Consider the following 13,088-nt stretch of genomic DNA (forward strand, 5'->3'; position numbering starts at 1 on the left):
AGAACTTTCTGCGGGCGGCGCCGAGCTGCACAGCCCCGTCGCCGCGTCGCTCCTGCCCCGCCGCAGCAGCCGCCGCCACCGCCGCCTCCCCCGGGCGGGCCGTACAATCCTCGGCAGTGTCCTGAGACTGTACGCCCGCCTCGGGGGCGACCCGGCCGAACCGGACCCCGCTCCCCGCCCGCCGCCGCCCGCGGAGCCCCGCGTCCCGCGGGCAGGTGCTGAGCGCGCCCCGGCCCGAGAGGCGGCGCAGGAGCCGGCAGAGCCGCCGCGATGACAGCTGACAAGGAGAAGAAAAGGTGAGGGGCCGCGGGCGGAGCGCCGGGCTGCTTGGGCCGCCGCGTCCTTCTTCTCCGGCTGCCCTCTTCGGCCGCTGGGCAGTGCGGGCGGGACGGCGCGGCCTCGCCTCCCCCCGGCACGGCTCCCATGCGCGGACTCGAGCCGGAGCCTTTGCGGGGAAGGGCTGCGGCGGGAGCGACTCAGGTAGCCCGGCCCCGGCGGGGAGAGGGGCAGCGGAGCAGCTCCGCACCCCTTCGGGGTAACCCCCGCTCCGTCAGGGCCGCCGCCGAACGGGGACCGCCCGCCCGGGAGCTGCCCCCGGCGAGCGGCACCGCGGCGGGCAGCGCACCCGGCCCCGGCCCGCGTTGGCGGCGGCCCCGGCCGTGCCCGGCTGCGGGCAGGTGCACCTACAGCAGGCACGGCCGGCCGGTGCGCCGCCAATGGCATGTACGCCATGGCAGGGCTTGGGATCAGAGACAGCCGAGTTAGGAGCAAAGTATTTTGCAGTTGAAGACGGGGGTTTTAAAGGTAGCAGCACCCCTAGCAAAACGTATTTCATGATTAAAGTCGCGTGAATGAAAATGCCAAGCTGTGTAAAACATTTCGACGCCTTCTCGCTCCAGTCCGAGACGCTGGCCGCGGTGCGCGGGGGACTCGCATCTCCCGCGGTTCATGGAGCTCYTCAGCTGTCAGAGGGTTTACCCCGAGGGCCGAGAGTTCCAGGAGTGCCCATCTCCTCGTCCGTTGCTGCCCTTCGAGGGGGATGTAAAGCTAGACATTCCCACACTGCCTTAGCGAGCCTTCCAGAGGGAATCACAGTAACGCACTGGTGGTTTTGTAGTTCATCAGAGTGCGTTTTTGTTGGCTCTTGGGGACTAACGTCAAAATAAAACTCAGCGGTCCACAACACAGCAGTTGCAGGTGGAGATTAAGAGAAGGAGTATCTACTTGTTGCTCCAAASCTATAAACAATTCCTGTGGCTGAGCGAGGGCACTGACATGGGAAGAGCTAAGYAAGTGGATAAAGGTCTGTGAAGTCTCGTAAGAGGATATGTACTCAGTCTGTTTTACACAGCAGGCAGTCACAAGGATTAGTCTATTATCGGCACAGGTTTCTGTTCTGGGTACAGATTCTCTTCATAAAGTATGTGATTTACACACTAAGAATTYTATGTTGTCATTTGTCRTGTGTACTATCCAGCTGGTGATGCAGTAAACTTTAAACCCTGGGKTTTTGATTGTATAATAGCTCCTTTTTTATTGAGTCACCCTATGACAATGTAATAAGGGAGGTATAGTAGTGTAAATCAGACCTTTTCTATGTACTTCTCTTTTCCTCAGTTTATCAGATGCTAACGTATTAAGATTAAACAAGTGCCTCAAGTGTATTTCGTTCTAGGTAGCAATCTTATGAGCAGGGTATAAAATATACATACGTTTTGCATCTTATGTTGAAAAAGTAAAAAATTATAGTACAGTACAATGTAGTTATAAAAACATGTTATAATAGTTTATAAAGCAAGAAGATGAAATAATATGTATGTTGGAAACACACTGCATTCATTGTATCACCTCTTTTTAATCAGGCACTCTTAATCTCTTCAGTTTTAACCTCTTACTTCCAAGCACAGTGAGGGATTGAGCACTGTTTAATCTTGTAGGACAGCACGCTGAAGCAGTTTGTTGTAACCTTCAGATATAACACAAACCTTACAGGACTGAAGTCTGAACCCTGATCCCGACTCTGTCACTGGCTTTAAATATTGTGACATTCAGAGACAATTTTTCTGTTTCTCTCAGAAGTAGGCTAATTGTTATCTGGTWCATGGGATTGTTGCGTAAATTAGTGTTTGTGGAAGAACTGGGAGAGTGTCATATGAGGGATTTCAGATAGCTGGCTTGTGCCTCCCTGGCAGTGCGCTGTGGATGTCCCCACTGGGGATGTGCTCTATGTAGCCTATTGAAACAAGATAGTTTTRCTTTCTTGATTTTCCAATACTATTCTAGAACAGTTTTATTGCCTTGAGTTCAACAGTTACTGTATTGTTTGCTTGACCTCTATCCCCATAAGCAGCTAGGATCTCAAGCCTAACTTGCTAATAGCATTTATAAATCACTTTCACGGAGAAAAGGTAGGGCGGAGTTACCAGATTTCCAGGCAGCTCTGAAACATATGTTAAGAGGAGCAGTTCTCTTACTGTTAAACAACTGTTCTATGGGAGATAATCTTTGATTCTCTYAATGATCTGTTTAAGTGGAAGAGCACCCTCGGGTCCTCCACTGAAGCTCTGTTTGCCAGCAGAAAAGAGCAGTTGCTTTATTTGGAGCAAATGTTACATAGCACTTTCAGTAGGCTGATTTTCCACATTTAAAGTTAGTCCAAGATGCAGAGCTGAGATTAATATGATTATTCCTTTAACTTACTTTTAAAAAATCATTATCTACATATTATTGAATACTTTCTTAGAATGGCAGTAATGACTAGGAGAAGGAGGAATAAAAGGGTGTACCACATTTTAGCAAAATAGTAAAAGCTAAGCAAGAAATATCTGGGATCACTGTGCAGTACAATGACAAGTGCTAGATAGGTTCCAGTGTAATTAGAGCAGTCTGATAGAATATCTTGATGCATTTTTTAATTATCTGTGGGACATGGTTATTTTGTTAGCAATGGATGGTGTGTTAAATTAATTGTTCTGGATGGACAGCCGTGTCTGTCTGAGAAAATTTTGAAACCAGGCTCAGGACAAGTCAAGTGCCACTGAGAAGGATGCATCATTTGGCTTCACCTTTTCAGTTGTGTTTTTACTTGGGAATTTCTGTGTTTGTTTTCCAGTTGTATAAAAAATAAACCAATTTTGCAGCTCAGGGCGTTTCTGTACTAGTGGTCCCCATGTAATTTTACATTATATTTTGTGACTATAATGATGTAATATTACATTATTAAATGTAAATCTGTTTAACTTCTGGTCCAGATAATAAAGAAATGGGATTGCTCCCAGTTATTGTCTAGGTAATAGACTGCTTTCATTTACCCTTTCACTTTGGGCTTTATTTGATGTTGAGCCCCTCTAATGAGACACTTTGTACCTCAATTTTCACTGAGCTTTTCCTTCAGGAGAGTAGTTTTGCCAAGCTGAGGTCACTTTTGGCTGCTCCTCCTCAGGATGAGGAAACTGTCCTGATGGCACAGCTCTCCAGAGCTCAGGTATTTGCTCGCTTGTAATGGATACAATTTGGATGTTAGAAAATGTGAGCATTTGGATGTGCCAGGATGTTAAACTGCAGATTTCAGGAGTTRCACAGTCTCAGTTTTGTTCTGCCCYGAAGGTTTTCTGCATGTTACTATTGCCAGCTATATTTTCTGCTGCCTGTGATTCCGTGATGGCGGTGAAAGAGATGATCTTGTCCATTCTCTTGCCAACGTAGGTTGTTTCTTATACTCCTGTAAACCTCACTTTGTGTACTTCAGCTGATAGAGCTTTGCACACTTTGCTTTGCAGACTGTTCCGTAGATTACTCAGCTTCATAAAATTTTTTTCAAGTTTTGCTATTGCTCAACATCTCCCGATGCACAGTTCACATATTTAATTTACTTCTTTTTGCGTTTATGTTCACCTCTGCCCTTACAGTTTTTCTTATTTAGAATTGTCAAAAGGAAATGTGATCTCCTGAATTCCTGATGAACAATCTGTTGAAATTGGCTGTTTAGTACATGCTTATGGCATGTTAACATTAAGCAACTTGTATTTACGTTTCAGCACCACAAATTCAGGCACTTCATAGCTTGCAGGTAATCTTGAATGATCCTGGCTGCTCATACCCATGCTAATTGGTTTTGCYCCTTCTGTTTCTATATTCGCTGCCCCTTCTGCATTTCTGCAGATGTCTGGCTTTTCTACCAGAGGGTGGCCCAAGGGTACAGGARTGAGGAAGGTCTCCCTTTGCTTRCAGTGGTGTGTAGCAGAGGTTGGGCTGAGCTCTGGCTTGRTGACCTGGACTACTTGAGGACTCTTGACTTCTGCTGCCCAGCTCCTGTGGTTTCATCTCGATAGAGCCAAAGTATTTTATCTTGATGAAGACTGAATRGCTTTTGCTATGGGAATGCTGTGCAGTGTCAGTGCCTCCCAGTGTAGACTATCCTCCCAAAGTGACCTAGGCTTCTGAGGATCTGTGCTTTGCAGGGATGCTCCAGGGGCTTGCTCTGCTTGTGTTTAGCACTTAGCYCTAGATCGAGTTCAAAATCTGTCACCCCTTGGTGTACAGCAGCTTTCTGTGCCATGTCTTTTTTATCTTTTGATGTCAGTCATCTTTTGTCACGTTTATCTTGTGTGAATCATTTGGAATGTCTTGCATATTTGAGGTACTGTGCTAATACCAGTTTGGGGTTTATTCTGTAAATTCAGGAGGTCCATCATGACTATCAAAAATGAATCTCTCTGTCTTTCTATAATATTTTTTACTATGATGGATTCATAAACGTTAAGTGTTTTTGTTGGCAGGTTCCAAGCAGGAGCTGCTGTTAGGTGTGGCAGGGGCAGAATTCTTCAAGCATTGAACTTTTTGCTATTATTAGCATAAACATTAGAGCAAGGAAATGAGCAATACAAAGGCAGATTGTATTTTAAAATAATTTAGATACGTGGAATGGTTTTGTTCCTCTAAACCTCTTTGTGAAATGCTATTGTGTTCATTACTCCAATGTTCATGGTGGCATGTATTTCTTAATAGTTATAAATACTTCTAGGAGCTGGCACAAGGTTGACAGAACCCTCTTCTTAAATTAAGAGAAAGTGCGAGAATGAATACTATGCATYTGGCAGGTTTTTTCTCATTTGTCATTTTTGTGCTAAATTTGCTTAAAAGGCAATATAATAAAGTAGTTATCTGGTGAGGATAAAACCTTGACTGCTTATGTGAGAGAAAATAACTTCTTTCTGACACTTACAGAGCTACTTTTTATGGAGGCTCTTTCCGAAGTCTGTAAAATGGGAAACTATTTTACTGTGCATTTGGAAAGTAGCTTAATAAAGTATAGTAGGCCAGTTGGCTGATAAATAACTAGTGTTCCAAAGTAACTTACTTAATGGTCCTCTTTACTTCTTGAGCTAAAATCTAATTATGATTTTGKTTCTTTCCTCTGTGATTTTTTTAAGTCTAGAAAAATTCAGCTGAAACAAAATCTGCTGTAATAAATTTTTATTAAATGGGCATATTTAGGCCTGAAAACAGTTAGACTTGTAATTTAATTTACTTGACTGTTATTACAAAGAGTTTGGAGCTGGATAGCATCTCCATTATGCTTCTCTGTCCATTGCATTACATGACACAGCAAGTATTCAATATTTATTCTATAGAAACTCATCAAATGTTTTGCCAGGCAAGAAGCAAAGTTGCTTTAGTTGAATTTTTTTGTCTGAACTTCAGTCAAAGAGGTGCCCTGGTCTTGACCCTTCCTCTGTGCGCTAATATGTGGAATCAGCAGTTTTCTTTGAYTTAGGGGAATGTTTAGGGTGTTGCCTCCAAGAAGATTGTCTGAAAAATTCAGAAACTTTGCACATGCTTTATGTTAGCCTGTGGGTGGACAATTAATAGCGGCTTATTGCAGCTTTATGAACAAATTCTATGCATCTGGGCAGGAGGAAAAAGCCACTTTTTTGTTTTGTTTGTGCTTTCAAGTAGGACAAAACCAGGATAATACAGCTTCTTAGTGGTTTTGATTCCTATCACAAATATGTTGAACCATCGTCCAAGTTACAAATACTGCTTCGTTTTGCTGTGTGTTTATGCACTGATTTGCTCTCAAACAAACATTAAGTAGAATATGTTTTAATCTCAGATATTTGTAGAGTATCTGTAGAACCAAGCTCACTGATTTCTGAAGAGATTTCAGCAACATACTGGTGTTTCCAACAACAAACATCTCTCAAACTGCCCCTTGCCTTTGCCTTGCTATTCTGCCAATCCATACCTCTTGAGGCATGTCCCTGAATCCCAGCCGCATGAGTGAAAACTCCAGGCCGCAATTTGGACAAACTGTAAAACAGGAATTTCATGGAGAGAAAAACTGGACTCTGGCCATTTATGGGATTTGGGATTTGTTTGCTTGGGTATTTTACACATACACATACACATACATATACATACACACACACACGCACACATACATATATATATATGTGAGTAAACAGTTATGAGTTCAGAGTCCTATAGTGCTCTCTGTTGCCATACTCATTTTTTAAATCACCCCCCCCCCCCCAAAAAAAAAAAAAATCAGTAATTCCTGGTCGGTTTTACTTCCTTCTCCACAGCCCTGGCAAAACAGAAGGCTGAAGAACTGAAATTTCCCTTTATTTTTGGTTACATATATTTGCAAATGTGTGCATACTTCTACAAATGACAATACTTGTACCACATTTTGGAGCTAGAAGAGTGTGAGCAGTTTTTTGTTTCAGGAAATAGTATTATCTAAGGAAAGGCTAAAATTMGAAATTATATAGGGAGGGTTGTGCATGGTGGCTCTTTTTTTGGAGGGTGGCGGGTTGGTTGGGTTTTGTTTTATTTTTTTTAGACAGTTTTTTTAGAACAGTTCTCCTAATAGATGAATCATGTGGGTGTAACGTATGGCATTTGATAGCAAGCAGTCTGTTTGAAGGTATATGTGTAATAAGATTACCGGGATCATTTAGAAACTATTTGGAACTACTGAAACGTGAACATAATCTATTGTAAATATTTGTTACTCATTATCTAATTTATCAAAATAGATTTGGTTAGAGCTTGGCAAATGAAGATACAAGGTGCAAGTCTTGAACAATGGCCTATCAAGCACTGGAAGAGCTGCCGATGCAGGTGGTGGAGTGAGTTTTTTCTATAAAAACAAATATTTTATTGGAAAATAATTTTCCAGAGCACGAGGAAAACAGGAGCTAGTGTTCTAGTCTTAGCTAGACTAAAATGAAGGGATTGGGCTGAGAAATTGTCCAAACATTTGGAGACCGCTGAAACATTTTTGATTTGGCTTCATTTTTATAAAGTTTCCTGTGTTGCCCTGTGTTGTTAATTGAGAACCAGATGTTTTAAATTCATTTGAATGAGAGTTAAGTAATTATTATTCTCTTGTAAATTTAAAGATTTTTTTCTTTTTTTTTGTGTTTCTTTTCTGGTGTTAGACTCAATTGGGTTTTTTCCCTGATTTTTGCAGTACTGAAGTTTACAACACTGTACATGGTGGCTTGACCTCAATCAAATTCCTGTCTTCCTCTGAGGGGAACTCTTCAGTTTTGTCTGCTAAACCAAAATATTAGGTATTCCTTTTACACTAGTCACAAGGCATTTGCCACTCTAGGCCTTGAACCCAAAACAGAGCATAGACAAATTACCAGGTCTGATGAGAATACTTAGTCGTCTTTGGCCTGGGTTAGGCAGGAAGTGTGACTTGGCAATGACAAAGGTCTTCTCTAGCTTTGGTTATGTGAACAGCTTTTTAAAGACTGTAGTATAATTGAAAACATAGCAATGAAGGCCCTCCATAATCCTTCACTGGCTCCTGATAYGACACGCAAGAAAGTCAAAATACAGGAGAGACGAAAACAGCATATTGCAGAATTTCTAACTTGTTCTCAAAGGACTGATAATTTCAGAGCCACGTTCTGGAAAACCTACCTGCGTATGCTGAGAGATAGAAATGTTTGCCTTTCCCAGGAAAGCTATTGCTCTAAGTGACAGATATAATAGTATCTCGAAATATAGTCATCCCAGGTAAAATCCACCTTTGGCCTAGTACATGTGTTTTCTTTATGTAGTAAGTTTCTGAATCCCTTATATGTACGTATATGATTTAATACGTAGAAGGTGGTTTGCTGAATGGCTTCAGTTTAAGAACCCAGTACAGTGGCCTGAACAAGTTGCATGAAATCTTAAAAATGTGCCCTTTTTCTCTTCTTAAAAGGGAAAGCTGGTACTGGCCTCTGTGTCAGAGCCTTACGAACTTTTTTTAATCTGCGCAGGAAAAAAATCCTTTAAGAGCTCATAATTTTGGTGCAAGTCATCTGATGGTTTTCAAAATTTAGGGTGTAGTATTTTTCCTTTAAGATATATTCCTGCTCTTGTAAGATAAATATTTGCTTAGGTAATACACTGAAGCAAGTATGAAGTGGAATGGTTATTAGGCAGTTTTTATAAAAGTGGTGGAAATATGCTTTAAAGAACATTCCTTGTATTTTGTTTCTCCATTAGCATATCTAAGGTATTTACTGCCATAAAAAGGTGCTTAAACTCTTGGTATCAGAGTTGTGGTCATTTGCACTTGCATTTGTGTGATAAACTACAAAGCAGCCCTATTCAGCCATTGTGTTTGGGACATTCTCTGGCTGCTGTTGGTCTTCAGGCCCTGTCTGTTCATTCACAATTGTATCACCCTCTCTGCCAGTAAATTCTAKGTATTATTAGGTACTTATTGTTAAAATACTTCAAAGATCTTTGTGACACTAAGAAAACCACCCCACTCTGTTTTTCTGCACTTGTAAATGGGGAATGTTGCTAGGAATGTGCCCGACTTCTAGCTGTCTGTGCAATTTGTATCCAAAAATTGTTGCAAGTAGCAAAGTATCTTCTGAGATGATAAGCATTGTTGTTCCTGGTTAGATTTTTGTATGGCCTTATGATGAAATAACAAACTCGGTAGCTGATGGCAATGACAGTATCTTCAGACTGTGAGGTATTTATGGTGAGTATCGACTTAAAGCTGATAGGAAGTTTGCTTAGAACAAAAATGGCTTTTAAATGATCTGTGGAATGTCAGCATCATACATGGATGTGTGAGAAGAAATTCAACATTGAGTGGCTTTATCATGCCACGCCTYCTTAGGCAGTATTTGTCTGTAAAACAAATCTAGTGACCAGTTACAGCTATTCTCAGTTTCCCAGACTTTTTTTTCCATGGTGTCAGTTGCCTCCACTGTGTTTCAGAATGTGTGAGAGAAGATTRCAAGTTGGTGAAAGTGCATCTGGTATTCTCCTGTAGTTTTTGCCAGAGGWTTCTTCTGGAAAAGCTGCAATTGTCTAATGCAGTGGAGGTAGAGAGCCTTTGGAAAAGGGTGAACATTTTGGAATAGCCTCTGTGTGTTGCCTTCACCATAAGGTCTTTGGAAGAACAGCAAGGCTTTGCTTGCTGCTGGCTTTTCCCATTCCTCCTCTGTCACAAAAGAAAACCATGATAAATGTGGCCCTTGGTTTACTTCTTCCAGTTGTCCCCRTATTGACCTGGGAGACACAATTCCYGTTGTCCTGTAAGGCTGTCTTGCACGTCAAAGAGTGCAGAGAGTTGGAATTTGCCAGTTCTTGCACATGAGATGGCTGACTTTTGCTTGCAGAGGAGGAAGCCAGTGCCCCATCTAACCAAGACAGATGTTGGTCCTAACAGAACAGCGTTAATTACACTTTTAAGGGAAGGTAGACATGTGGGGATGTTGACCCCCTTTATTGCTTAATGCAGCATTTCTATGTGAGTGATTAGGTGGAAGATTTCTCATTTCACTGAGGGAACGTAGYTTGGTTCAGCTGTGGGTGGGCTGTTTTTGTGCGGCAACTGTAAGATTATCAGTTTGTGTTAATAAATCTGGTTCTTTTATTTTTTCCCTATGAATGATCTGAAGGATGTGTTTATTGCCATTACTAATCAGAGGGACGTTTTTATGGGAACATCCTTTCTATGCTCAAGTTGTCTTAACGCTTCTACTGGGTTTTACGTAACAGCTAAGCCGTATTTATGTTCCCAGTGATTCACAAAAGGGGACTATCCCATTCGCTTAGGCATGTGSTGGCTTGAAAATGAAATAGAAGCAAGTGCAGATATCTTGAGGGAAACTTAATGCTGCTGTTTCGAAACAGCCATTATTTCCCACTTAAGAAAAACCAACCCCCCAAACCTACTTTTGTTTGTCAGCTGCATGACTGGCCTGAACAAAGCCTCACTGACATGGGGACTTGGGCCAAAGCGCAGCGAAGCTGAATAAAATCATGTTTTGGATTCTGTCTCTTGCGCTTGTCTGCCACTCTCCGTAGAGCTGGCTGTGAAAGTCGCGTCTGGTTGCTGACCTGGCTGCTGAAGAGCGGCTTCAGCAAGTGGCTCTGGCCTCTGCAGTTGCTTCTCCTGTCTCCTTTCCCCTCCACACCCCCTCCCAAAGCCCTTTGCTCGCCCCAGTTCTTTGTTCTGCTGGGTACTCAGGGCATTGCGTTGATAATGTRGCCTGGACACTGTGGTGTGACTGATCACTGCGGTTATCCTAGTTCCCAGTCTGCAAAACTGGGATGGTAGTACATCCTTCCTTCCACCCTTTGTGTGTCTTATTTATTTAGATTGTAAACTTTTTTAAATAGGGGCTTTTTATTTCAGTGCCTAACACAATGCTCTAGATCTGTTGGCAAGAAGCTTGTGGGATAAACCTAACTTGAAAATGCTTTAATGTGGGGTTGTCAAATGGCAGGAGTTTGGTTATCTCTCACCCTTGTATTGCCTGGTTAATTGCTTTCTTTACTGCACCACTCCGTATTATCCCTCAATATGTAGGTTACACCCACGTGCTGACGGGTGACCTACGCCTTGGTTTGCTTCACCTTTGAATTTGTCCCTCCTGTCATATAAGATCCATGTGCAATTTAGATGCTCCAAGCAATTGAGAAGGTGGGGTGTTGGTGGCGGCGGCAGGGGATTGCAACACCCTGAAMGCATCTCAGAGATGATAAAACCCCTTATTCTTTCAGATTTCATCATGGAGCAGGCAGGCGAGCARCCCACAGGTCAGTAAGAGTGAAAAGGAAGGTTGGACCATCACAGCAAAATGAATYTTTGGTGCACAGGGGGAGTTCAGCAGGGTTTCAGCCAGCAGTCATTTGCTCTCAGTTGCTTTGGGCTGAGAGCTGTAAGAAAGTAGAACAGTGCTGATGTACAGGGTTTAGAGGTCAGCAAATGCAATCTCTTTCACAGAGGCTGAAGCCTGTGGGTCTTCAGTTAGTTAAGGCTTCTCTTGCTCACAGGTGCTAGGGTGGGCCTGAAGAAAGAGCCCACAGGGTCCTTACAGGGTGTAAAGAAGAAACAGTGAGAACAGCACAACATTTGATAGACTTGGCAGCTTTGCATGCTGTGTGCGCAGGCCCTGGAGAAGATAGTGCAAGAAGCCGTGTTATCTGCATAACACCACTTCTTTCCCTTTGCCTGCCAAATCTTAGGACAACATCCCCCGCCCCTCAAACCTAAATGTCACTGTAAACATGGTGTAGCTAAATTCCAGCTTCGCTAAAGGAAAATATGAAGCAGTGAACCAGAGTGACCAGCATGCTTTCTGACACTTTTAAAAGTATTTTGAAGGAAATAGATGACAGCAAATAGAGCTTATTCAAATAGGAACTTTTCAAACCTCTTCTAACCTGGGGAATAAAATGACCAAGGAGCAAAGTCTGCATTGCAGGTAACAGTAGGAATTTTGGGTGCAGTGRTGGGTAATGTGGAGCAGCAGTCCACCTAAAGGCAGAGTGAAAGGGGAACAGASCCTGCCACCTGACCTGTTAAAACCTTTTAAGAAGCACTGCCAGTGTGAAGTCATTATAGGGCATTCCTTCAGAGGGAGTCATGTGATGAATACAGTGCAAATATGGAGTGATTTCACGTTGTATTGCATTCTGAGTAGGTTACAGCCATGGAAAGAGCCTCCTGAGTCATTTGTTGAGCTGTGCGTTCCTGTTGATTTGGTTTCCTAAGTTTCTCTTTGTACCTGACTTAACAATCAGGAGTACTCTGGCTTTTGTACCAAAAAGCCTCCAGCTTCAAATTGTCTAGAACTTTTATCAAAATGGAATTCAGTTCCTGCCTCAGACCTCTGGGTACTATTTTGTGAAAATGCCTTTGAGGAAAATACAGTGTCTACTGTGTGTGATATTAACCTTCATCCTTCTTAAAAGAGGGTTTCACTTAGGGTCTCAGGTGGTGGATTAAGCAAATGAAATACCTTTGTAAGGTGTGAGGAAAGTAAAGCAAGCATTCTGTTCTTATACTTGTATAGGAAGTCAGTTCTGATTTATACTTGTAAGAAGGAATATTTAGTGGCAATTGTATTTCAGTGCACTCTGTTTTTAAAGCATTTAGTTTGCCCACATACCAGGAGACGTTTTAGTAAAGCTATGGAATATGAAATCACTGTACTGAWGGAAAATAAAGAGAAGGCCTCAATCTAGAGATATACTTGCTACAGAGAGTCAGAGCATCTCCCYCTCCACCTCGGAGGAAGTAAATGCCTTATTGTGCATGTGGTTGTAGGTATATTATAGTGTACTGTAGCTGAGTATGAATTGCATATAGGAAGTTTGGAGAAGGATTATGGCTCGGTGAAGCACTTGGAAATCAAAAGATATTTTAATAGATGATGAGGCAGTGGTTAGATGAATTATCCCCTTCTAGCTTGTTTCCTTAAGGAATCAAGGTTTACGTGGTTACAGTGTGYCTTATCTCCGTTTCTGACAGAGCTGTAAAGATCTCAAGGACGTTAAATACCTGGGAGTAGATGTTGTAMTGGCTTCAGGGAGAAGTTGCAGCCATAAGCGCATTTCCCTRTAGAGATGAGAGACTTCCTGTGGCTGAAGAAGTCCAGGTGCCAGCCAGCTACAGGCTTGCTGCTCTCAGTGCAGCAGGTTCCAGGATCCACCAGCAGTCTGCAGAATGTGGAGAAATGTGGTTTTGCTTGCACAACAGCTTGTTGCTTTTGTAGCGTGGTTCACTAGTTAACCCTTGTGATGTTTTAAAAGCCTACTGTGAGATA

General features: G+C 42.6%; 1 protein-coding gene across 1 annotated transcript in view; it reads left to right on the forward strand.

Moving 5' to 3' along the window:
- Positions 1 to 12: 12 nt before the first annotated feature.
- The window catches only part of EPAS1 (endothelial PAS domain protein 1), a 74,588-nt gene continuing 61,512 nt past the window's right edge, over positions 13 to 13,088 (forward strand). Inside the window, exon 1 of the mRNA XM_057374149.1 lies at positions 13 to 296. Within this exon, the coding sequence (XP_057230132.1) occupies positions 271 to 296 (26 nt within the window). The 5' untranslated portion in view covers positions 13 to 270. The remainder of the gene's footprint in view (positions 297 to 13,088) is intronic.

Source organism: Malurus melanocephalus, unplaced genomic scaffold, assembly GCF_030028575.1.
Source record: "Malurus melanocephalus ecotype Western Australia unplaced genomic scaffold, MMel_1.1 scaffold_217, whole genome shotgun sequence".
NCBI classification, from domain to species: domain Eukaryota; kingdom Metazoa; phylum Chordata; class Aves; order Passeriformes; family Maluridae; genus Malurus; species Malurus melanocephalus.